The 26,578-nt window shown below is 46.0% G+C and overlaps 1 protein-coding gene across 5 annotated transcripts in view; it reads right to left on the bottom strand.

Moving 5' to 3' along the window:
* Positions 1 to 26,578, bottom strand: part of RGS6 (regulator of G protein signaling 6) — a 553,489-nt gene that overhangs the window by 66,086 nt on the left and 460,825 nt on the right. For all 5 annotated transcript variants that reach the window (XM_044231757.1, XM_044231758.1, XM_044231759.1 and 2 more), the window contains exons 4-12: positions 24,840 to 24,890; positions 21,723 to 21,829; positions 20,465 to 20,516; positions 14,864 to 14,928; positions 11,301 to 11,377; positions 8,848 to 8,929; positions 6,864 to 6,938; positions 5,114 to 5,212; positions 3,986 to 4,047 (exon numbers count right to left, since the gene is read on the bottom strand). In XM_044231757.1, the coding sequence (XP_044087692.1) occupies positions 3,986 to 4,047; positions 5,114 to 5,212; positions 6,864 to 6,938; positions 8,848 to 8,929; positions 11,301 to 11,377; positions 14,864 to 14,928; positions 20,465 to 20,516; positions 21,723 to 21,829; positions 24,840 to 24,890 (670 nt within the window). The remainder of the gene's footprint in view (positions 1 to 3,985; positions 4,048 to 5,113; positions 5,213 to 6,863; positions 6,939 to 8,847; positions 8,930 to 11,300; positions 11,378 to 14,863; positions 14,929 to 20,464; positions 20,517 to 21,722; positions 21,830 to 24,839; positions 24,891 to 26,578) is intronic.

The following is a 26,578-nucleotide window of genomic DNA, read 5'->3' as shown; positions in this document are numbered from 1 at the left end:
ACCATACCTAAGAAAGATTCTCGTTTGGGAGCACCTGGGTGGTGCAGTCAGTTGGCCATGCAACTCGGTTTGTTTGGTTCAGGCAGTGATCTCAGGGTGGTGAGATCGAGGCTGTGTCGGGCTCCGTGCTCAGCACAGAGTCTGCTTGGAGCTTCTGTCTCCCTTTCTCTCTGCCCCTCCCCCTTTCTCTCTCTCTCTCTCTACTAAATAAATCAATCTCACACACAAAAAAAAAGAAAGTAAAGGAAAATATTTTCATCTAAAATACTTAAGATAACAGACTTAAGGTGTTAAACACTGTTTATCTGGGAGATTCATTTGTGTGTGTGGGGACCATACTACCTGAAGCAAAAATCGGGGGCGCCTGGGTGGCTCAGTCGGTTAGGTGAATGCCTTCGGCTGAGGTCATGATCCCAGAGTCCCGGGATTGAGTCCTGCATTGGGCTCCCTGCTCAGCAGGAAATCTGCTTCTGCCTCTGACCCTCCCCCCATCATGCTCTCTCTTTCTCTCTCAAATAAATAAATAAATAAAATCTTAAAAAAAAAAATCAGGTAGCATCTTAGATAGAACTTTTTGTTGCTTCCAGGTGCAAAAAGGCAGCGTATGCTGGGAAGTGGAATTTGGTTGTCATGATGTTGGCCCTTAGCCACGCATGGTGACAATGGGACAGTGCGGTTGAAACCAAGATGACCCCAGAAGATCTGCACAGAAGAACCAAGCTCTTCCCATATGGCCTTTCCTTCCTCACAGGTGCCAGAATAGCGGTGCCATAGGAGGCTGCCGGGGCAGAAACACAGATGTGGGCTGCAGGGCCAGCCTTCCTGGGCAGCCTGTGGGCAGCAGATGGGAAAGAGACAGGGTGGAAGAGTTGCATTTGCAGAAAGCCGCTGTCTGCAAGACCAGCTTCACTTCGTGGCTTGCCCTTTATGGCTTCCTCTGAACACCATACGCCCAGTTCTTTCTGTTCCACGTACCTGAAGTCTGCTCCTTTCCAAGACACCATTCAGCACCACAGGGTGCTTAATGATAAATAAATCATTAAAAATGATAAAAATAATGGTTCATATTTATTGCCTGTATAATAGATGCCAAGGACTGGATGAACTCATTAACCCTGTAAGTTAGTGCTACTGCTCTCTCTCCTTTAAAGAAACAGAACGGAGGCACAGAGAGATAAAGCAGCCTACCTAAGGTTGCACAGTTAGAAAACAGGCAGAGGCAGGACCCCAGCCCTGACGCCTGGCTCCACACCCATCCCCTGATTCGTCCTGCTGGGCTCCTTCAGTAGGCAAGTGTCCCTATTCCCTTCCCGGCTGGGTGTGCTCACAACCTTTGACCACAGCCCTGACCCAGCCCATCACCAGCCCTGGAGCCTCTCGCCAGCATCACTTCCCAGGGAACTACATGGCATGCACCTGTTCTCTGGGGGACGAGGTCCTTTGCCCGGCGGCTGATTACGACCCATCACCTGCCGGAGGCCCAGGGAGAGCAGCGCTGGCTCGGGGATGTGTGCGCCCACCTGAGACAGCTCAGCTTTCAGCTTCGGTGAGCAGAGCAGTCGCACCCAGGGCCAGCTGCCAGCGCCTCCTCCCCGTCCCCGCCCCCGCCGCTGCAGACGGCCCAAGGCTCTGGACTGCTTTATCTCCTGCTCACACCCGTCTCCTCTCCCTCCTCCTCTCCCTCCTCCTCTCTATCTGGGAGTTTCCTTGTGGTTCTAATGAAAAACCCTTGTGTCACATTGAAAAGTTGCCAGTTATGGCTGCTGGGAATAAAATCTGGTCTCTGCTGGGCGGAGACTCCGGAAGCTTCGAGCTGGGAGTGAGGACAGGGTGGTTGGAATCATCTCTCCGGTGCCAGGCGAGCAGCCTCAAGCATAATGAGATGCTGCCAGGTGGGGCCCTCCCTGATGGCGCTAAACAAACACACACCAGGCCCTGCCAGGCTCCCCGCCCCACCCGGACCGTCTCCGGGCCCCACCTCAGCCCCGCACACCTGCCAGGAGTCAGTGGGCTTCCCTCAGGCTGACTGGCTCAGGCTCTTTCCCCACGTCCCCCAGAGATCAGACGAAGCAGGGTGCCCCTTCTTCTGTGAGCTCTCAGGTCACACAGCTCCGGGCTGAGCACAGAGCCTCAGGGCTACACAGTGGCTTCCCCAAGGAGACCTGGTCAGTGCACCTGCAGATTATTCAAAATGCAGGCTCCTCTGGATCTACCTGGAGTCACTGAATCCAAATCCCCACAGCTAGGGTTTGGGAAACCCCATTCTGAACCCCTCCCTGCCTGGACAGTTCTGCTCAAAACCACTGGACCCGAATGAACTGACCCAAGGGAAGATGCTTCACCCCATCCCCCCAAACCGCCGCCACACACACATGCTCTCCTAGGACTGCAAAGTCTCATGTGCCCTTCAAAGGCCAGGTGTGACTCGCACTGACCCTCCCAGCACATGGGGACGTCATTCCTGACCCTCTTTCACAGAGACGGAAGCCCAGAGCCCCTTACAGGCTACAGCACCAACGCACGCAATGTCACCCCACCACCTCCCTCATGGCCACTCTCTGGGACAAAGGCAACCACAGTGAGATCAGAAAGCAATGTTAGAGGCTGGTACTTGGGGAGACCCCCAACATGACAGCTGGGGGAGGGCAGTGGCTCTGTGGCTAGCAGAGTCAGCAGCAGACCTGACTCCACAGAAATCCACGTCCAAGTGCAAGCTGAGCTCCAGCCTCCAGCCACCTTGCGGAACACTTTCTTTGGAGAAAACGGGAATCTCAGTGATTCTCACAAGGGGCGATTCTGCCTCCCTCCTGGCTCTGCCCTGGGAACGTTGGATGATGCCTGAAGAGATTTTTGGTTCTCATGATTGTGAGGTGGGTTTTGGCATCTAGTAAGTAGGCAGAAGTCGGGAAGGCTGCTAATTATCCTAAAATGCAGAGGACTGCCCAGGATGTCAATAGCGACATTATCAGTGAGTCCCGGGATAGACGGAGATGCCGGCTCCAAGCCAGGGATGTTCTTGGTCCCCTGAACACAGGGTGCTCACTTAGCGTTTTGGATTTGGGAGAGGAATTTTTCTTAGCCTCAATTTCTTGTTTTTCATCTAGAAAGAGGAGGGAGATCAACCTGGGGGCCAGCAGAGACAGGCTCACAGGTTGAACACACAGCCAGCCCTCTGTGTGAGCTGGGTTTAAAGGACCCACTTTACGCCAATATCCAGTAAATGCTAAGACCCAGCTTAAAACCTTGTTCCCTCAGATACTGGGTCATCGCTTAAGCAGTAGCATATGGAGGGACAATCGTTCGGTGTGAGACTGTCTGATCAGATTTATTCCATCACGGATTCCCCAGGGGGTTTCTCCTCTTCACCGAGGATTCGAAAAACAGACCATTTAGTTGACAAAATTGAGTTTCCCCTGCGTTAACAGAGTGGGAGTGGAACCAGCTCCGGGTGCAGACTATAGCACGAACGTTCCTGAGGAAGCCGGGCTGGAGGTGCCAAATATTTTCTTTACAGTTGATTTGATGCGGTTCTGGGATTGATGGTGTGTGGAGGTGGAACGCCTCCTGATGGCTTGGCCCCCTCCGACGAGCGCGGCCAACACCTCAAAGGACACACATCATTTTCCTCCCCCGTAAAGGAATCTGGGCATTTTATAGCTGAAAAGGGACCAATTCTATTTGAATTAATCAAGAGGCTGAAGGTAAAAGTGCATTATGTAGCTTTTAAGGACATTCTTCCTGGATTGACAAGGTCCCGTGGCCACCCCCTGGAAAGCTTCAACAATGGAATGTTTCTTGACATCACTCAAGGGAGGTCTGCTGTCTTAGCGGTACTTGAGTGGGGTCTGTGTTTTTTCACTCATCAGTTTAAGAGATGACTATGGTCTGCCTCTTGGTGTGGTACATACTTGTTAGCCATGACCCCGTAACATTTTTCTTTTGTTAAATTAGAGGAAAACAGTAATATTATTGAGGGGAAACATACCTTTCAGCCACTTTGGACATTTTTAAACAATGTCTGTCAATCTGTGCATTCAAAAATGTTATCTGGGGAAAGATAGAACAAAGGTATTAAGATCAAACTTGATTTTTTTCCCCTTCTCCCTATGAACCCAAACCTTGTATTTCCATCCATAACCAAACAGCTCTTCTGGCCAGCCTTTGCCAATGCGCCAGCTTTGCATTCCAACAATCACTGGCCCATCCGGAAGTTCCCACCATACTCGGGAATCACACTCCACAATTTAGCCTATGCTAATAATCTGTACTGTGTTGTAGCCTAAGTCTTGACTCCCAAAAGTGATTGCAAGCTTAAAGGCAGTGGTAGACATCCTAGGAAGCTTAGCAGCACTTAGAGGCACTGTAAATATCTGGTTGGACTGATTTCCAGTGATTTCCCTCTGCACACCTTTCACAACTACATTACACCCACCATATGCTTGGTGTACTTGACTAGATCATCAAATAGCGACTTCACATACGTCCTCTTGCCCATCCCAAATAAACTTGTCAGGGGTGGGCACCTTTGGGTTTCCCCCTCAGAAGCTAGTAAAACATAACATAAAGACCTTGAAGTCACTTCATTGTCAGTGAACCCTAGAAAGGAGTCATGTAATTAGCTATTGTCTGCTGTCCCTGGTTGACCAGTTAGCTTCTCATCATGAAGGAAGGCAACATTGAACCAAATAAAGCTGAACTGGCACAGAGAGTGGGGCTTTCTTTATTTGTAAACTTGCCTTTTGAATCACAACAATAAAGTCTGGTGGTTCTGAGCTGCCTTACTCTGCAAGTTCTTTACAATCTTAAGGACTCTGTGACATCTGTTCCCCCATCCCCATCAGTCTCCACAACATTCTGTGGGAACCCCAAGGGACTGGGATCACTCCTCTATGTCTGTCTCTAATAACTGCTGGGGGAACTCAGTGGAGATTTTGTCCTCTCGAGCTTCGGTGGGTTGTTCGCACACAGCACTCAGAGGTTCAGGTCATCCACAGCTGGGTTCCACTGTGGTTTCCAGGAACTCAAAGCTCACTCAGCCTTCAGAGGTGAACATTCAAAGGGTTTTCAACCTGGCCACGTCTCCTCCTGGGAGTGCAGTAGTCAATTCATTCACCTGTTTCCGGATGTCCTCTTTTGTAGTTTTCCTGATTGGCTGACTGGGTATGTGTACGGGGCTTTGCGACTGGGACTCTTCTGTCACGCCATACACTGACTAGAGAAGAAGCAAGAAGATAGAATCATGCATCCTCAGAGGGGCAGGGCGCCTTAGGGGTGGGCACTGCAAGAGCTCTTTTGATGCTTCCAATCCCCTCTGTAATGTCCTGACAAAAAGTGACCAGCCCCTGCCAATTTCTACAGTGAGGGGACCTCTTCCTCTTCAGGCAGCTTGTCCCATCTTTGGGCTACCACTGTTAGATGATCTTTCCTTTCACTAAGCAGCAACCATCTCTTGACTATCAGCGTGTCTCCAAATATGGCCCTAGACCATCTGCGAAGAATCATCTGGGGGTTCTTGGTAAAGATGCACATTGCTGAGCCCCAACCCCAGACCTACTGAGTCTTTGTGGGCAGGGTGTGGGAGCCTACACTTTTATCAAATGGCCCAGGTGATTCTGAGGCACAAGAAAGTTCAAGAACAACTGTTGAAAGTTATGCATGGAAGAGCTTCTCTAGATTTTCTGTTCCCTGGAGATGACATGCTCCTCTGGTATAAACTGGAGAGGGTTTCAGACTCTTTCCTTTTCAGCCAAACAGCTTATGGCCTCAGTTTCTTCCTATGCTATGGCTGCTTATTAAGCAGTTTCCTTGTGCTGGAGACAGAGGAAAGATAATCTTTGCTCTGGGTATGAAATGAAACCCCAAAGGCTATGCAATGTATAGCTGAGATTTATAAAATCAAGAAGGGGTCAGATAGAGAGGATGTGAGGTCCATGAAATTCTGGAAGATTAAAATTAGGGGGCCCTTAAAGATTAAATGAGGATGTTTTAAGACTAATATCATAAGGTCTAAAACCTACAAGGGCATAACTCATCTCAGTAAAGAATAAAATATGTAAGTGGATTCAAGAAGTTGAAATATATGTCATGTCTTGTGTGTGTGTGTGTGTGTGTGTGTGTGTGTGTGTGTGTGTTTGAGAAAATGAGAGGATTGGCCATTACAAGAAACAGCAATGCCTTGGGGTACAACTCTAGCTTCTTGAAATTAATATCATGGGGGACAGATATGTCCTCCGACAATACCAGTTGTGGGGCAGGCCGAGGGGGGCAGCCTCGAGTATGTCATGGCCACTGTCACTTCCAGGAGAGTGAAACACAGATAAACGATGGTTGGCCCATTCACAGCTGGGCACGATGGTGATTTGAATTTGGATGACCTAGCTACATAAAAGACTTTCAAAGTACTAAGCTCACCTTCACCAGTGGGACTTGGATAATTTTTGTTCCTTTAGTTTCTTTTCCTTCCCAGAGCCAATTGCTACTCACCCTCCACACCTCAGCACACTTGAGCCTATTTTGGAAGCCCTCAGGGAGCCCTGGGTCTGGTGTCCCCTCCTGGCTCCCTGGCACCATCCAGCATGTCCCTGCCACAGCTCTCTGGACGGCCTGAGGGTTCACCCCCTTCCCCTGCACCCTCTCTCCCAGGCTGTGGGTTTTGTGACAATTTGTGTCACTGTATTTCAGCAGCAAGAAGGGCGCCAAGTACACACCAGCCACTCCACAAATATTTGTAGAATGAATGAATGAAATGGTTTCGAAGGACAAAATGGGGTAGAATTAATAAATAGCAAATGACTGTTTGAACAGTACCAGAAACAGAAGGGCTATTTGCATCAAGAATTTTTAATTTAGCTAAACTAGCGAACCTTTTTAACCTTTTGTGGGTTCTTCAGACGTCGGCATTTCCTGATATCCATTTCTGTTGTGTTCACACAGCCTGGCTGAGAAAAAAAAAAATCATATAAATTACCAAGTGAAAATCACATCTTCCATTGTGACCCAAGCGACACCATGAGACCCAGTCTTTGTCTTTCCCATTACAGGTATTACATGATTAACTCCACTTGGCTGTTCACAGTTCCTTTTACAAAGACGTTTCGTCTTTAGCATGCGTTCCTGCACAGAGCCCCCATATGAAATATCAAAGCCTACCCCTCACTATCTAGGGGTAACAATGCAGAGGGTAGAGTGAAGAGTTTATAAGCATAAAAGTCCTTTTTTTTTTAAAGATTTTTATTTTTTTGCCAGAGAGTGAGAGAGGGAGCGCAAGTCGGGGGAAGAGGAGAAAGAGAAGCAGGCTCCCCGATGAGCAAAGAGCCCAATGCAGGACTTGATCCCAGGACACTGGGATCATGACCTGAGCTGAAGGAAGATGCTTAACTGACTGAGTCACTCAGGTGTCCCCCGAGTAAACTTCTTATTCAGAGTGGCCAGATCGTTTCAACCACAGCCTTTGTTACTAAACATTATCTGACCATCTACAACAATCCAATATCACGATGGGGAAATACTTTGTGTTTTGCTTTTAACCAGCTTTTAGACATAGTTTGAGGACATAGTTTCCTCATTCCAGTTCCATTTCATGAGGGAAATGCAAGATTTGTCTTAATCATAGGAAATGAGAAATACAATCGCACTTCATTATGCATGGAATTTGTCTTTGTGAATTCACCTACGAGCTAAACTTTATTCATAACCCCCGAGTCCCTCTTCGTGCTGCTTCGTGATCACTTGTGGACACAGACAGAGCAGCAAAGGCTGTGAGGGGCCCACTGTGTGTGTTCCCGGTGAGGCAAAGGTGAGATTCTGCCTTTCTGTTTCATCTCTTACTGTGAACAAATGTTCTTTTGACGATCTATTTAGGACCACCTTTTCCACATTTCTCTGCTTTTTGTTGGTGATTTTGCTATTTAACACAGCCCCGGAGCACAGTGTGATGTGACCTCTTGTGTTCCTACTCGCAAGAGGGCCATGGGGTGTGTGACAGGGAACACAGGTATGTCAGTTAGAGAACACTGGTGGTCCCGAATTCAGTATTCATGAATCAACAACATACATTAAATAAGAAGTCTTTAAACAGAAGCAGGCTGTGGACATGGTTACCTACCGATCAGCTGAAGAAAAGATTGGGACCAGAGGAACCAAGCCCTGCGTGTCTCCCGGGATAGTGGCTCAGCCCTGACTAATTCAGCGTGCACAGTTACTTTGCAGAATGTAACTACCGTGAATACTGACAATGGACCGCATTTGAGGAAGATTATTCTAAGATATAGAGTTGAATGACAGCAGAAATGGAAACTGCTTGTTCAAAGCGAGGGGAGGGAGAAACATCTATCATGCAAATGGATGTCAAAAGAAAACTGGAGTTAGCTGGACTTATATCAGACTTAAAAACCAAAGACAAACGAGAGGAGAAGAAGGGCACTGTATCATAATAGGGGACAATCCAACAAGAAGTTCTAACAACTGTAACTATTGATGCACCCAATTTGGGAGCACCCAAATAGACTAAAAAAAAAACCCCAAAACAAAAAAACCAAAAAACTCAGAAACTGCTTATTTTGGGGCTGTAAACTTCTGGGGCCCAGAGGTCCCAGGGAGTTCCTACAGTTCTCCTGTTCCAAGTCCGTATTTCATGGATGAATAAGTCTTAAAAGCTGAAACTGTCATACATTCCAGACAACCCACCCACATTATATTGACGGAATGGCAAAACCAATTTCACAAAGTTCAGCAATGTTCTTTAATTTTAAGAATGAGACACCTGGTGGCTAAAGATAGTCTTTTCTTTCAAGTGAAGGAAGAGGGAAACAAAACAAAAACACAGAGAAGCAAGGGGAGCTTTCTCACCACTGGCCTGTGCACATCCCAAAAGGCCCGTTCTTGACTATCCAAAATTTTCCTTTCCGTCTTGTCCTTTTTCCGATCTATCCTGGAAGAGCAAAGAAAGGAAATCAGAGGCTCCTGTTTCTAGGGGTTTAGTGCACACGGGGCTCTTGGCATCTGTGCGGTCCCTGCTCTCTGCAGGGCTGTGACATAGGGGCGGACCCTTCCCTCAAAGGAACCTCCAGAAGTCCACACGTGGGATGAGTATTTTTCTTAGGCTGGACTGCAAGTCATCACAGATGTGGACTGAATGTGGTGGGCCTAAGGAGAGAACCAGAATCCAACTGTCCAAGTGAATGATTAAGATTGAGATTATTCAGAATTGAATTATCCCTGAACACACCCCCACCCCCCATCAAAGTGGATACTGCGTATTCAAATTATAGGAAAGAATATAACAATAGGCCTGCCGTGTTTCATCCTCAAGTTTGAGAATTTGCTTTAGATTCAGAGTCAATAGAAATGTCTTCAAAATACTGCAATTGCATGTTTTAAAAGTCACTTAAAGCCTCTAGCTTTCTAAAAGCAGAGTAATAGCCCTAGCATGTGACAAGAACCAGAAGGCAAATACGGCTGGCTTCAGCTGGGGGAGGCACAAATTGCAGGAGGGAAGTTACAGGTGACAAAGACAGATTCATTATGTTCTGATCAGTAAATAGATAAGAGGTTTTTTTTTTTTTTTTCTTTTAAGCCTGTATTACATCATATTACCTCTCTAAGTAAAAAGTAACGGATTAATTGTGTAACTTCTGGTTCTTGGCTCTCTTGGGAGCACTTTAGTTTACAGCCCTGAAATAAACCATAATCACCCTGAGATTTCTGTGATAATTACTGTGTACTTCAATGGCCCACAATTATAATATAATCACGGACTTAATCAAAAAAGTTAATTGAGAAATACTGTATATGTACAAAGTAACAATTTCCCCGCCTTTTCAACATACGATGCTGGGTGATCCTTAATGTGAAAATTAGCTCTCCTCTTTGCTTCGCAGTGGCTTCTGAGTACACAGGTTGGATTCTGCCTCCTCCTCCCCCCTCAACCCTGCTCCCACTTTCTCTTTCCTCGGGGCCCCCAGCTCCTCCAGCTCAGCTCAGCTTCCAGTGCCCACCTCACTCCTGGCTACCGGCAACACCAGGTAGGCTCTGTGGGCATGTGGAATTGTGGGCTGAGGGGAAAGGTAGAGACTGCAGAGGGAGGGGGAGGGCCATTGTACCATGTCAGCCACTGGACCCGAAGTCCTTGGGTCATTTCCATCTATGACCACACACCTGTGAGGGATGCCCAACCGTATGGCCTGAGACCCAGCCCTGGGTGACAGGCTGCAAAGCTGCCCAAAGAGTGCAGAGGGGTCCTGCTCAGGGACAAGTGGCATCCAGAGAAAAGATGCTTGCCTTTGCCTAGCTCAGTGTCCTTTTCTGATCCCCTCCTCTGCCCCATTTCTTCTGTGAACACTCCTGGTTAAATCAGAGATCGTTGCTGGAGAGGGCGAAAGAGAACCCAACCTGAGCTAGTTCTTCTCCTAGAACTGAAAGGACCTGGTTGACAACTGTGCTTGTGGACAGGGGGCCACAAGCCCCCCGTCCACAGGGAGGTAGGAATTTCCAGTATACCCCCTGGGGAGGGAAAATTATGGGGGAAACATTCCAGCTAGTCTTTTATCTCTTATACTCCGGGGGAGAAAAAGGGCCTTTACTTTGTTGGTGGCTCTGAAAGAAGGAATTGAGAAAGCTCAGGCCCATCCTTTCTGGGTCCCGTGCCTGGGCCAGCCTATTCTTGGGACACCTGCCCCCTACATGCAGTGAACTTACAGGGCTCCTATCTGCCCTGGGCTATGAGGTTCTCAGGTATTTAGATCTGCTCAGCATGGGCAAGTTGAATTCCAGGGTAATTCAACAGATCCAAAGTAATGCCCCAGAACCTGGATTTTTTCAGCAATAATCATAACACACTGGACTCCAACGTCTGACTTCTGTGCCTTATTTCTGATGTTCTCAGTCCCTCCTCTGGGGGCAAAGGGAGAGGGACTGGCCTCCCTAAAGCTCCAGCATGTTTTCCTATGCAGAGAGAATCTCCAGAAAAGTGGGTCTGATGTTTTTTTCAGCCCCTGAGCCCAGAAGAATACTTGGAAATCTCTTTAGGAACTAGAAACTTCTTCTAACCAGATTTCTACGTTGGGGAGCAAGCCCATTGCCTGCTAAGACACATGCTTTTGAAGTTATTTCAGAGTGCCATTGATTACAAAGATGAAACTTCTCCATCTTGACCTTGATTTCTACTCTGCTGCTCTCGTGCAAGACAACAGCATTTGACCAGCCGTGGCTGGCCGGCCGTGGAAGGAAACCACTCTCCACACCACCTGCACATTCCCGACAGTCTTTCTCTCTTTTCCAGGGTCTCTGTCAAGTTCACCTACTTCACTTGAGCTTCTGCTTGCATAAAGATGAATTCCCACTTCCTTGCAAAGGCCCTCTGGAGTCTTGCTAAGTTTTCCTAATGAGAAATCAAAATCAACGAGAAGGCATTAATCCTTGTAAGTCTGCACATTGACACCTATGCTTATTACAAGGCGGTCATCTATTTTGGTTACTCCCAGCGGAATACCGGCGCCCCACTTTAAATCCACTGGATATGAACCCAGTGTGATTCGGCCCCAGACCCTGCTGTACAGAGCAGAACTATTAATATTCATTTACACGCCCATTAAATCTGAAATCTCTGTGGTTCACCTGAATCCTCTTTTCTCGTGTGTTTTACACGAACGCAACTCACGTGGCACTTTTCATTACTACCACGCAAAAAAGGGAGAAGGGTTTGTGGCTATTGATGTGGGATTTGGGGAAGGGACGGGGGCTGGGGCGCTTTTTGCCGCATATTGGACATCCCCGAGAGCAAAAGCAAGAAGGGATTTCTCAAGATGCATCTTCCAGCAAGCTGGGGCCCAGGAGGGCGGCAGGAAAGAGAAACACAGATGACCTGGCATTCGTGCCTTTGAAAGTTTGGATTCAAAAGCAGGAGAAAAGGGAAAGTCTATATTTGTGATGTTCATGAAAGGAAAACCCAAAAACAGAAAGAAAGAAAGGGCATCCAGGGTTGCCTTTAGAGGAAGAGGGGAGAAGCTTTTCTCTAAGTCTGTAGTCTTACCTGATGGCACAAGGGGACAGCGAGGGGGGTGTTTGACAGGTCCCCTAATGATCCACCTAATTCTGATGGAATGCAAGGACAGAGCCCACATTATGTTATGTATTTTCATAGAGCTCATGCCAGCACTAATTGATTACCCTCATTAGTGGATTATTAATATAAAAGGAGCTTCAGTTGAAGATCAACCCACATAAACTCAGTTATTATCAAGGCTCAGTGTATGAGTACCTAAAAAAAAAAACCTGTTCCTTTCATTCCTCTACTGTTCATGGGAAGCAGAGTTGGTGATGCCTACGTATCAGTCAATTAGGGAGCAGTTGCATAAATTATGAACAGACATGCCATGGAATACTAGGCAGCCATCAAAACCAATAATGTAGATTATTATTACTGACATGGAAAGATTCTCAATATGCTTACAGCATATGATCAGGGAAAGAAGCAGCTTACAAAGTAATGTTCAGGCTATGATTCAAGGTTTTCTTTTTGTTTTGTTTTGTTTTTGTACAGGAAAAAAAATGTATGTACAGAAGAAATGTTAAGGGAGAAGGACTGCAGGCTTTCTCCTCTCCTTTCTTCGCCATTTGAATTAAAAAAATTAAAAAAAAATTTTATAAACATAAAATGTATTATTAGCCCCAGGGATACAGGTCTGTGAATTGCCAGGTTGAATTTTTTTTTTTTTTTTTACAAAGAGATTATGTTATCAGAAAAAAAATTAGTAAAATTACTGAATTTTTAAAACAAAATACTTTTTATATTTTCTAACCCACTTTTAGGCAGAGGTCAACTTCAAAGAACATCTTGAAGCCGTATTCTTTACAAATACCAAAGCAGAACAGTATAGGGCAAGAGAGAAGAAAATGGAATAAAATCTATCTGGAGTTGATGCTATCTTTTCTAAAAGACAGGACCTTTTCTAAAACATGGAAAATGTGGGGAAGAGAGACACAGTGGGGACAGGCCACATGCTTCTGCAGGCTGGGTCTTTCGGTCACACTAGGGGAGGGATGCAGCATCTTGTACGGGGTACACAGAGGTAGGAGAACGGATTCTGAATGAGGGGCGATGGCTGGTAAGTGAGGGCTGATGGGGACAGGAACTAGGTGTCCAGATACTCAAATTCACAGAACAGCCATGCTAGGGTTTGCTTGGGAAGATCATAGTATTCCAACATATTTATGTGTAATGGCTCCCATTGATAAGCACACTTTGGCCAGATCCTGAGGCCCTGGGTCAAAGGTACCATGTCCTCCAGAACTGTTTCCCCACTGGCTTGTGCACAGGTTCCCAAGAGGAACGAAGTCTGATGCAATGGGCCTCACACTTATTGTGGGAAACTGGGGCAGCACGAGAGGGAGATTTGGAAAGAAGGAGCCGGAAGTCCTGTTAATGTTGTTGGTTGACGGGGGAAGGACTCCTCGCTGCCCCCAGGGCTGCCCCTCCCCCTCGCTGCCAGCCTTTCAGTCGTTTCTTGGTTCAGCAGCTTCTGTGCCTTCTGGAGGGTATGTGACAATTTGGTCAGTTTCCCAGATTCTCTGTGACCCATATAAAGTTTGGTTTAGGGGAAAGAATCTGCAACCATAAATCTGAAATATTTCAAAAATTATCTGAGCTTTGAGTCCTCTGTGCCGTGGCTCTGTTAAATGGGAATGGGTCTGAGTGTGGTAGGACCTCCGAGTTTTGCAGGAATCACAGTTTTGAAAGAAGGTGGTGCAGGGGGAGAAGTGGGCCTGTCTATTCATCGGACACATATCTTCTGGATTGAATTTGGTCCTTAGAATCGACTGCCAAGAATGGGGGAGTTGGGTTAAAAAATGCAATTAAAAACTATCATAGAATAAGTTTAAAAAATTCTCATATTGTCTCCGTTTTCTCCTTCTGGTGCAGCCGTATGCACTGAAACACAGGTATCGATCAGATTCCTGGAACGACCACCACAATCAGGATACAGAATAGTTCCATCATTCCCAAAAAAAAACCCTTTACAGCCAAATCATGCCCCAACCTGTAACTCCCAGCAACCAGTGATCTGTTCTCCCTCATGATGGTTTTGTATTTACGAGAGTGCCATGTAAATGGAATCACACAGCGTGTCATCTTTGGAGACTGGCTTCTTTCATTTCACGTAACCTCTGGAGTACTCATCTAAGTGCTTGTGTGGAACAACAGTTTACTCCTTCTCAACCACAGAGGAGAGTTTTATTTCCCTGAATGGACATACCAATGTTTATTTCACCCTTTACCTCCTAAAGCACATCAGGGTCGTTTCAGCCTTTGCTTATCACAAGCAGAGCTGTTATACCCAGGTTTTTGTGTGAACAGGAGTTCTGATTTCTTGGGGGTGTGTACACAGGAGTGGGACTGCTCAGTTAGATGGGAAGTATATGCTTAACTTTGTAAGAAACTGCCTGTCCATTTTCCAGAGTGGCTCTGCCATTTCACATTCCCACTAGGCATTCCCAGGACTCTTTACTTTGGCCACTCTGATAGGTCTGCGGTGGCATCTCACCCTGGATTTAATCTTAATTTCCCTAACGGCTGCTGTTGTTGAACATCTCTTAATGGGTTTATTTGTCATCCTTAATGTCCTCTCCGGTGAAGAGTCTGTTCAAGTCCTTTGCCCATTTTTGAGCGGTTTGTTTTTTTACTGCTGAGTTTGGAGCACTCTTGTATAAAGATGCAATTTTATTGGGTGTTAAGAAGACGTGAGAACAAAGGAGCCCAGATAAAAGGGACTAGGGAGAGAAAAAAGGAAAAACAGAAGCGGAACCAGAGCTGCAGATACGGTTTTACTCTCCTCCCACACTTAAGCCGAGAAATAACCGCACTTACCGCTTCATAATCTGCCAGTTCCAGTCTTGCTTTGTTCTGCATTGTCCTCTTACAGAGATAGATGGCTGAGGGAAGAAGAGGAATTACATGTGCAGAACCGGCCGTGCGGTGGCGTCACAAATCTGTCCACCCGTCTGTCCGTCTGCTCATCCAGCCAGCCCTCCCTGCGCCCAGGGCTGCGCGGTGCAGAAGATGCTTCCACGATGCTTAACCTCCAGGAATCGTCCTGATGCTCAGTATCGGAAGAACTCCATCGCCCACGTCTTGGCTGCTCCCTTTAGTTCTCCTCACTCTGTTTCACCACAAGCATCCCCCACCAGGATCATCTTTGACATACACGATCATGTTCCCTTCCTGCTTCCACTCCCTGCCCTGCTTCCTCAGTGACCTCAGAGCACGGTTGGTCTCCTTAGGGTGGCATGCTTGGTTCTTTAAGACCCAGTCTGCTTAGCTTATCAACCTCTTCTTTCCCTGCCTCACTGGGCATGTGAGGTTCCCAAACCCCTTTCAGTTCCACGTTTCTGCCTATGTGTCTCTGCACAGGTCTTTCCACTTCCCTCTTCTTTTCCTCTCTCTGGCAACCTCCTCCTGACATTGAAAGACCCAGCTCTGTGTTCAAGGTAGCATCTCCCTACCCTCACCCATGAAACTTGATTCCAGTGCACCATAATTATGGGTTTATTAGACTGTCCCCAGCTCTAGGCTGAGGGCTCTTCAGGGGCAGAGGTTGCATCCTACAAATCTTGAATCCCTACACCTAGCACCAGCACCGGCCACCAGTGGAGTGGATGAACAGTGGAAAGGGTGGACAGCTTGGGTCTCTCTTTCCAGGCTAAGGAAGGATTACTGGCCCTCAGTTCCAGAGGATTCTTTCCAAAGCCTGCTTTTATCACTTCCTCTCCCTGCCTCTGCTTCTTCAGTATCTCCCTCCTTCTCCAGGGTCAAGTTGAATGATCCAAGGAAGACAACAGATGAACGGTACAAATGACCGATAGGACGAACAGGAGAGAAGGTCGGAGAGGACCCATGGCTGACCTGTGGTTTGGCAACTTAGTTAAACTAGGAGATCTAGTCAGCTCCTTGCTGGATCAACCAACCTCCTCCATGCGGTCTGAGAAACATGCTCACGCCAGCTTACGATACGCTGGGAGATCGTGACTGGCAGCCTACTCTAGTGTGCTCACGCCCGTTGAGCTGTATGTGAGAGTGAGTCAGTTGCGTGTGCTCTCAGATCTGTTGATGTCAGGCACACCTGTTATTTTCATAATGCAAGTTCCCTCAATATGACATTTCACTGATGAAATTAATGTGAAAAGAGAGAGTTGTGCTTTCCAGAAGACCCAGGTGAATGGTTCAGGACAACCCGGGGAAGAAGAGTTGGCCGACACAATTGTTCATGAGTTTGGTAGAAGTGAAATAACTGAGAAAATGGGGAGAAACAATAAAAATCTGAGAGCAGTCAACATGCAGGTTGTTTCAAAAGTGTGTTTGAATTCTTGATGCACTTTAAAGATGCCCACACTGGATGGTTTATCTTCAGTGTTTAGTTAAGAAAGAAACTCCAATGATTGGGGCCTTTAATCTAAGAGAGTCTTTGGTCCTATCTCAAAATGCTGTCAAATGATTGTTCCTTTGTATAGCTTATGTTGGTACAAAGTGATTACGGTACGAATGTATCTCTTCTGCATAATCCTCCACTTACCAGCTTTTCCAGAGAACCAGGTAGCCATAGCTCTCCATAATGTATGCCAAAGAGGCATCTGCTCTATTACAAGGTACCTTCTTCACTCTCTTGGACCACCATTTAGGCAGCCGATGGAATTGGGGGCCACTAAAGAGAAGCCTGTCACCAGCTCCACTATGTTGTTCTCATTGACCCAGGGGCAGAGCTGCTCAGTGGAGGTGGAAGCTACTTGGCCAATGCTGTCCCAAGCAGTACTTTGTACTGGATAAATGGAAAATGCAGGAAAGTCCAACCCAGGTTGGGCTCTGGACTTTACTTAAGAATCATCCTGAGAAATTTTTAACCCATCTGGGTCAGAATGGGCTAGCTGGCTTAGAAAGTAAAATACCATGTCCAGAATGCAAAGTGGGCACCATTCCTGGTGGCCATGAGCTACCTGGTCACGTGCTTTCAGCTTGCTTTCCCCATGGCTAATGTCACATGTGAGGGAGTCTTCTCACTACAACCAGCGAGGTAGGGTGTGGCTTTTGAATCGACCTTTTCTTGATATAGATTTTGGGGCTTGTCTCTCCCACTGTAGTACTTTCAATGGTGGTTGCTCTAATACCTAACCAATCAAATGGCCATTGGCAATGGCAGCCAGCCCTATTACAAGGCATCTGGGGGAAGTGCTATAAGCTCAGAGGTTGGTTTTTCTTCGATATTTAAGTTCTTATTGTTAAACCTTTGTCTCCTTGCCCTCACACCTGCCCTTTTACCTCCTGGCATCTCACTGGGATGACTCACTACCATCTCAAGCTTGCCACATCTCACCACGATAAAATAAGAAAACATTAAAAACTGTATGAAGTGAATGGACTCATACGCTACACGTGCGATTAAACGGTAAGAAACTATTGACCTCGTCCTATTTCGACATAGTTGAAGAACGGATTCCCTTCCCCAACTTTGTCTTCATGAGTGACATATTTACCTCAATCTCTTAAATCAGGGACCCCATATAACATGTATTTCTCTGCGTTCCTCATACCCTCAGATCACTTTGTAGTACAATGGGATTTTAGCATTGGAAGTAACCTTGGTGACCATCAAGCACAGGCCCCTCGTTGCCAGATGGGAAAACCAAAGGCCCAGGGAGGTGATGGGATTTACCCACGAGTCAGTTGGTGCTGGGGGTGGAATTAGAACTGATGGCTGCTTCGGAGTTTTTTTCATAATGACATTTGCCGCTCATTCATTTATTCATTCATCCACCCATTTAAATATTTAGCAAGGGCCTCTTGTGTGCCAAGCACTGTTGTTATGGTCTTGAGGCATCACCATAATAACCTCTACCACCTGTACGAAGCTCACTGATATCAGATGCTGTTCTAGAGACTTTCCAAATGTTCACTTATGTCCCCATAATAACCTATGAGGTGGGTTCTGTGTTTATCTTCATTTTACAGCCGAGGGATGTTTTTCAGGTCATTCCCCATTGTTGACAGTCCCTAGAGCTCCTACCTCCATTCTAAATGTCTTTCCTTGACGCTGACGACTTTTTGATAAACCTGCCCCTCCCAAACGATTCGACCTTCTCAGTCATTCCTCATCGACATAAAACCTCTGAATACTCAGGTCCGCCTCCTCACCACCCTCTTCCTCCCCATCAGGCTGCCTCCCCCCGCCTGGAATTTTGGATGGTAAGGCTGTGATTTATTCAAATCTGTGCCCTAGCGACTGACACAGAGTAGGTGATCAGTAAAGGTTTATTGAATGAGCCAAAGTTTTTGGGTTCTTCATCAGTCCAAATCACACCTATTCTGATTTCTCACTTTGCTTTCACCTCCTCTCTGCAAGAGGGCCACCACGGGATGCACACTGTCGAACACGACCTTAGTCATAAGAATACTAACCACCACCACGGTTTCCACTGAATCCTTGCTATAGGTCACGCACCAAACTTTACAAGCATTGCATTTCATCATAACAAAACAACACTAGAAAACAAGGGCAATTATTATTATTCTGATCTGCCCATGAAGTTTTTGAGGCACAGAGAGGTTAAGTAACTTGCCAAGATCACACAGCCAGTGGAGTCAGTTGATCTTGGAGCCGCTGCCCTAACTTCTCTTTTGGTAAATACTTTGATTTTCGGGCTGAACTGCTTTGGAAGTGCTGGTGAGTACTTTGGATCCGTACCTTGACTTCTCCACCTGATTTGCCCAAGTCAAGGCATAGGAAGTCAAAATAATTTTGTTTTAATGAGAGCCTGATATAAATTGTTATTTCTAGCCTTGTTCATGCTGCGCATAAAATCATAATGTGGAGAAGCTCTGTAGGGATGGGGGACTAATGGCCTGGTGTATGCAGTACCCAACAGCTGAAGCTTGTGGGTCCATATTTAGGTGGGTATTCTCATCTCACTAGGGTCTAGTTATCTGGTCCTGCCATGTTCTCCCCCTTCCCCTTCACTGCCCGTAAGGATATTGGTTTTTAGATTCACCAGGGCACACGGCTGCTGCATGACTCTGAGCTACAATGACTCAAATTTCCAACTGGGCTTTCACGAGCAGTATTCCAGCCCCCGAAGAACTTGTTTTGTGATGAGCCACATGTAGCTCTGATTTTCAATTGGAAGCCTTGCCTCTCCACTTATCACATCACTTAGAGCACAGCCCCGTTCCAGAGGGACCCAGAGTGGTGCCTGCAGACAGCTGTGAGGTCCATCAGAAGGCCTCCCCCACCGCCCCATATAAGGACCATCCTTCAGACCTGAAAAGCAAAGAACTGTGCGATTGGTGGGCAATGACTTGTCCGCACCCCACCCTCAGCTTTGCCCCCACCTGCTGGCTGGGGTTGGGAGGGAGCCAGACTAGCGCACTGCCAGGTCTCCTGGACAGGCTTCCCTGAACACTGCCCAGCTGCACAGCTCCCCCCCCCCACCCCAGTCTCTGCAGCTGCCTCTGCCTTCCTGAGCAAGCCATCCTGCAAAGGACCTAGAGAGAAGCTCTGGGTCTCACCAAGTACTCCAGTCCCAAGGAGAGTCACTGTGGACTGCAGCCAAGTCAGTGACAAGGACGCTGTGTAAAGGGACAGACCATGAAAGAAGCATTGGCCTGGAAGGCTCTCGGATCTGAGTTCCAATTTTGATGCTTGTACTGAGTGTCTGTTAATCACCTTTAATAAAGAATCAGGACTATCTGCAACTATTTACTGAGTTCCAACCATGCCTCAGCCCTGCACGGGGCACTGGGGAACATGAGAGTGAACAGGTAGGACCAGTCCCTGAGCTTATGACTGAGCATCTAGATAAAGAGAATGCAAGGTGAAAAGTGTGAGGGTATGGCCTCTCTGAGGCTCAGGTTTTTCATCTGGAGTATGGGGACAATATAGCTTCTTCAGAGGAAGTCTCATAGAGAGTATATGGCCAGAGTCTAACAGATCCCTGCCTACTCCCTTCTTGCCAAGCTCCCAACTTCATCCACTCTTATTTTCCTCGACCAGGATACCTTCGGTACATTCCTCCCTGGTCTGTCTCCCTTTCCCACTAACGTCTAACTATCAAAGCCACCAATGAATTATTAATAAGTCCTGACAAGATGGTGAGAATGGAAAGAACTAGGGGGAGGTGGCCCCTGGAACCAGCCCTCCCTGAAACCCTGCTCCAGAAAGGACTGGTCAGCAGCTGTTGTCTTGGTTCTCCATGACTCCACAGCTTGATAGAACTTTTCTCCCCTTCCCCCATTCTCTTCCAAAGGCTGCACCTTTCAGTGTGCTCTGCCTTTCTTCATTATGTGGAACAGGGAGCTTATTACATGTCAATGGTATGAAAAAGATTAAGCAGGAAAACGACCCCTCCTCCCTGAGTGGCTGTCACCCAGACACCAGGCATTTGTCTTCCACACTCCCAAGAGTGACACTTCTTTACTGCTCACCGTAGTCGGTGTTTTCAGGCTCCCAGCAGTTGGAAGGCCAAAAGTACGGGGCCTGCAAAAGAGCACAGGTGTCAGGACTCAGAGGAATACTGGCACCTGCTCTCCTCTGCCGGGAGGCAGGGTCCACCTTCTCTAGCACCCAGTGACGACCCCTCCCGGGGACATGCTCTGCCCTGTCTCTTTTGTGCCGACACCACATCCCCAACTTTCTCCTGTTCTTAATTCAGTTGAGGCTGTCAACATTTTAACCCAGGTATTGAGAAATGAAAGCCAAGGTGAGCAAAATAAATGCAAAAATGAGAAACTTAGTTTAGAGGAAAAACATATCTTATTCCCAAGACAAGAGAAGTCAGACCGGCACAGTTTACTGGGCACACAAGCTCCAAGTTCCTTTTATCCCTTTGAATCGTGTGCCTCTAAAACTGATATGTGGAAGCCCTAGCCTGCAGGGTGGCTGTATTTGGAGTAAGGAAGTAATTAAAGTTAAAAGAGGTCACAAGGGTGGGGCCCTGATCCCATAGGATTAGTGTCCTTATTGGAGGAACGGCCAGGGAGCTTGCTTTCTCTCTGTCTCTGCTGTATGAGGAGGATAGTGGGCTGTCGGAAAGCCTGAATGCCAGCTCTCACCACAGACTTAACCTGCTGGAAATCTGACCCTGGGCATCTGGCCTGCAGAACGGCGGGAAATAAATTTCTATTGTTTAAGCCCCCCAGTCTGTGCTATTTTGCTATAGTAGACAGAGCAGACTGAGATACCCTTTGTCTCTGAAAAACTCCACTCCAAACCCCTTGGTGTTGACCTTGAAACAGCCCCTTATCATCTGCCCATTTCCCTCTAGGACAAGATCTGAGAAAAGGAGAGGAAAATGGGTGGGAGGGGTTAGGCTGTGGATAGAAACTTCACACCAGGAAGGCAGCATGACAGAGCAGAAAGATCAAGGACTTTGCCCTGAGGCTGACCCACACTCAAATCAAGGCCACCTCCCAGATTTACTAAACCTCAGAGCGCCTCAAAGTTCTCATCTGTCAAATGGGTAATATTTACCTCCCAAAATTTGTTCTTTAGAATGAATGGGGAAATATGTGGAAACCCCACTCCCCCAACAAGAAATGCCCCAAATAAAAGCTTGTTCGGCCTTCCCAGTGCTAGGTGGAGGTCAGGGTTACTCCCTTAAATAATCTTGGTTTTGCAGGTCCTTCTAAACTGAGATCAGATGATAAGAGACAGTTCTTCAGAGCAAGGGGCTGGCAGGCCTACCTGGAAACGGTAAAAGGTGCCATCATCCTTCATGGTGAGAACGTGGTCTGAGATCGGAAAAATATAGCCCTGGGCAGCTATAAGGCTTCCCAAGTGTATTGCTTCAACTGCTTGGACAGGACAGGAGAGAGAGACAGAGAAAGAGAGAGAGGAGTATTTAGCAAGCCGTCAGAGTGCGGGGCTCCTTACGTGGAATGTAAGTCAGCAGGAGGGTAGAAGGGCAACCGGAAGTCAACTGTCCTCACCCTCAGATAACTGCATGATTGATTGATTGATAACTTTCGATATCAATGCACTGGTCTGGATGGGGTGGGTGTCAGGGTTGGGAAAGGCCAGCATGGGTCTGGGTCTCATCTGGATGCCAGCTCTGAGACACACATTGCTTGACTTCCCCCAAGACCTCCAGAAGAAAGTAGCTTCATGGTGAAGAGCAGGGCTCCGGCACATAGACACCTGTCCTCAATCAAGGGGAATGTTTCAGGTAAGTGCTTAGCAGGGCCTGGAGCTCAGTAGGTGCGGGGAGCCCAGATTCATGCTGTTACTTTCATCATTTTTATCATCCCCAGCAGTGAGCATGCAGCCTCACTGCCCAGAGAGACTCTGGACTCCCGTGGCATTCCCCGATATGACAGTCCCACTGGAGAAGAGGAGAGCACTTCCATTCTCTTGTGGACATAGAGTAAAACCTCACTTTCTTAGAAAATTGGAGGAAGGGCAGTGGGGAGTGGCAAAGGGAGGCCAACCTGACAGAAATATGCTCATTTTTGCCACAATCAACCCATTGTTTTGTGACTTAGTGCCAGCCCTAAGTAGATCCATGTAGTTAAGAATTTATTTTTATTCTGAGGAGAGCTAAGGAAAAAAATAACAAATCTAAATGGTTCTACCATGCATGATAATCTTCCACAAATATAAAAACACGCTTACTGGTAGAAACTTAATTTTTGGATGTGGAAATTACTGCTATGCCTAAGGACTCTAAGGAATTATTAATTTTGTAAGCTCTGAATTTTTTAAAGCAACTTGTTTTGTCTTTACTCACAAACTTCTCAAGAGGTTGGATATAATCCAAGTGTTTTGCTTATTTAGAATCACCTATCCTTTGGAAATAACTGGTGGAATCAGAACGAAGTTGTATCTTATTTGCTTAGTGATGCCCAGTGTGCTTTTTAAAGTCTACATGCTTCAAGAATCATGGGTCCAGCAAAAAAGAAGAATTTCGTCCCTGGCGGCTGCTCCTTCCCCAGGGAAGAGAGAACAACATCCAGTAAGAAGGTGATTTCCATGTTGCCAATGTAGGAGCAAGAACTCTCCATCCTCTGTGGTTTTGCTTACATATATGGTAGATGGGGAGTAAGACGGGAGGGAGGGGCAGATCTTGGATGAACCTGGCTTCCCAGGGCCTTGATTTGCCTCATTTCCACTCTTCTATTCCCAGCTGGTGAATTGTTAACTCCTCCTTATCCGTTTCTCAGAAGCCCAAACAGTTCCCAATACCTTGACGTCCTCCCAAGGCTGTTCGAGTATAAGAGACCTTCACAGATACGAGCCTTATTATTCACGACCTTTCAGGGAAGCTTCTCAGAAGAGGGCGGGAGGCCTCCTGAAGCCTATTCCCCCGCCCCCAGCTGGCTCCGGGCTCTCGCAATACTGCCACTGATACTAATAATCATAATAAAGTATGTGTCAGAAATACAAGGGTAATTGTGGAGAGGGAAAAGAGACTGTTGCTGGAAGAGAAGCACCGTGAAGAAAGGTGGTCCTTGGGCTTAGCATTATAAATGCTAAATGCAAAGAAACATTGACTTTAAATACATGGAACTAAACCGGTAGAAATGTATTTCATCCAGTGGACAATGGCAAAGCCAGGCTGCACGAGGGAAACATGGGTCATAGCTAATTTGAGTTCTTTCCTGAAAAGGATTTGAATTCAGTTTCCCCCTATGGATTAAGAGCTTGACTAGAATTAAGAATTTTCACTAGTCATGGAAGTGGCCATTAATCATGATGGGGAAAAAGGCTAGTGTCACTTCCATTAGTGACCTGCTTTTGTGGCATTCAGATTTCTGGCAACTATATTTCATTGAACTCCATGTAAATTGTATTGTTTCATATATAGTATATAGTTTCATAGTATATTAAGGGTATCAGATTAAAATAGAGGAATTCCGAAGGTAACACAGTGACTGCCGGCAAGGAATCACAGACATCTAGAAAGGGCATTAAAAAAAAAAATCTTTAGAAAGCTTAGCCATTGGAAGCCATTTAATTTGGCACAGAGAAGTCTAATCCCCAAGAACACAAGAATACATTAATGGCTATTTATAAATAGCCATTTATATTATATTATATTATATTGTATATTATATATAATATATAATATTATATTATTATTATATTATATTATAAATGGCTATTTATAAATATGACCTTTGGGCATTGAGGATACTCAGTTAAAACAGGAAGTAGATAATAAATTCTGAGAAGTATTAGCTGACACATGGATAGTAAGTTTCACTTATCTGCAATTTTTATTTTTCTGCAACTCCTCATTTTCTAATTATGCTGTGAAAATAAATTTTGCTACTTATTTTCTGGTGGGAGGACAGATTTGGAAACTGTTTTATTGGCCAGAGTTTTGTTGTTGTTTTTCTGGTAAGATTTTCTTAACTGAAATGCACAATTAAGGTTGAAAAAAAGAATCATTCTTTCACTTCTTGAGGAAGCAGAAAACAGAAGGAGTTTCAGCAAATAATTAAACATCTTAATTGTGGATCAGGCAATCTAATTTTAAGAGCTGGTTCTAGAAGGCTGTTTCGTGATAGCTCTACAACTTATCTTTAATTGCTGTGGCTAACGAGAATTCATCTCATTTCACACGTTATTGTATTGGGCTCTTTGGCACTCTAAATAATTGCTCTTTTCCTCAAAGGGTGATTTAGATTTAAAGATAGATATTCAGTTGAGAAAAGAAATTAATTTTATTTGCAAATAGAGTGATTCCAACTTGGGATTCACATTTATAAACCCAGTTCTCTGGAGGCTAGCAAATCTGGTCTGGAACTTGTTTATGGGATGTTTCTCAGCGCCATGGAGGATAAAGTCAGGGTCAAGTACCTGGGTCCTCGATGGAAAGGTTCTTCATAAGCCACTGTACAATGTCAGTACCTGAAACGATAAAGAAATTTGAACTGAAGACATCATGGATGCTTGTCCTGTGGTGGAGAAACATGTTTATCTAAGGAAGTCCTAATTCCAGTTAGCACACACCCAGAGAGCTGGGTAATATTGACAATTTTCTATCCTAACTAAACACTTCTATCCATTAGGACACTTGCATAGTCATAGTCCTATTTGTTTCCAAAAAAAAAAAAAAAATCCTCTTCCAATGACTCAGGATGATCTTGCGTCCACACTTCTAGGGAATATCTACAGGAGACTTCCTGCAAATACAGATATTGATGACTTCCCCGAGACAGGCTTGGTGAAGTTTTACCACACTTGGCTCCCGGGACATTTCCTGAGGGAGGAGGCCTCTTCAGCTCCCTACCCTGACAAGGCCTGACCAACACAGCTGCCCTTACATGTTCCTAAAACAACAACAATAACAATAAACAAAACTCTTTTTTTTTTTCCTGGCATGGACCTATTTTAAAAGAAAATGCCCCTGTTTCTGGGGGAGAAACTTCTTTGTGTTCACCAAAACCTATTTCCCCTATTTTTTGGGTCACTAGATTACATTTCGAGACTCGTCTGCCATTGGGTATAGATTGAGTTCTTACAATGGAATATGGCTAGAAGTGATGTATACCACTTCGAGGCTTGGACCATAAAAACTCCCATGTGACCCTACACAGCCTTCATTCCCTATCTGCTGGCTGAATGGAGAGAACCCCAAGAACCCAGAGGAGGGCAGAGCTGCAAGGTGGAAGGAGCCTGGGATCCTGAACAACCATGAAAATTGATGCCCATTTTGGGCTCTGATTTGATTGAAAAATAAACTCTGTTGTGTTACGCCCCAGAAGTTGGGATTTATCTGTTTTGATATTGAGTACTACCTTAACTAATATAAAATTATAAGAATTGGAAAGGACTTTTAAAGCTTATCTACTCCAACCCTAGCCCATACTGGAACTACATCTCTAATCCCTGGACAGGAAGTACCATAATCTTACTGGGAAAAACCCTAGTACCTGGGAATCACAGATTCTTCCCTAGGCAGCGTGGCCTAGTTAAATCATCTTTGATTTCTCTGAACAGAAATTTGACCCTTTCTGAATTCCTCTCTTTGGACTAAGTTTTGCCCTCTGATGACAGAAAAACAAATCCAGACCTTCTTGCTCTGGAGAAAGTCTGTCCCATATACTATCAGCATTCTTCCTGAGTTTTCCTCCCTTGAGATGAAACACGCCTGGGTCCCTCAGCTATTTCCTCCCATGACATGACTTAGAGCCCCTCCCATTTTGATCATAGGTCTCTGAATATGTTTCCTTTTGTTTGCCTCCCTTTGAAGATGTCACACCTGGAGCCAACGGGGGAGTAGAGGAGTTCAAACTTCTGGAAAGTTCTGTACTTCCGGTTAATTCACCTTTGTCTCTCAACCATTGCACTTGGAACTAGTGCAGATCTAGAAATGTGGCTTTGTCACCTCAGGATGGAATGTCTGATGGAAAGCAGCCTGAAAAGGGCAACCTTTCTAGATGTCTGAATCCTGTCATGTGTGGGTCTGAGGGTTGGTGTGAGAGATAAGGTCTCCCCATAGCTTTCCCAGAACAGAGTCCTAGCTGAAAACCTTTAGTGAGCTTGCCCTTTTTCCCAGAAATAAAGTTTCCCAGACACTTGAATGGTTTCCAGAG

The sequence above is a fragment of the Neovison vison genome, chromosome 13 (genome assembly GCF_020171115.1).
Source record: "Neovison vison isolate M4711 chromosome 13, ASM_NN_V1, whole genome shotgun sequence".
NCBI classification, from domain to species: domain Eukaryota; kingdom Metazoa; phylum Chordata; class Mammalia; order Carnivora; family Mustelidae; genus Neogale; species Neogale vison.
Note: the sequence above shows the minus strand (reverse complement) of the source record. Positions and strands in the feature narration are given on the sequence as shown.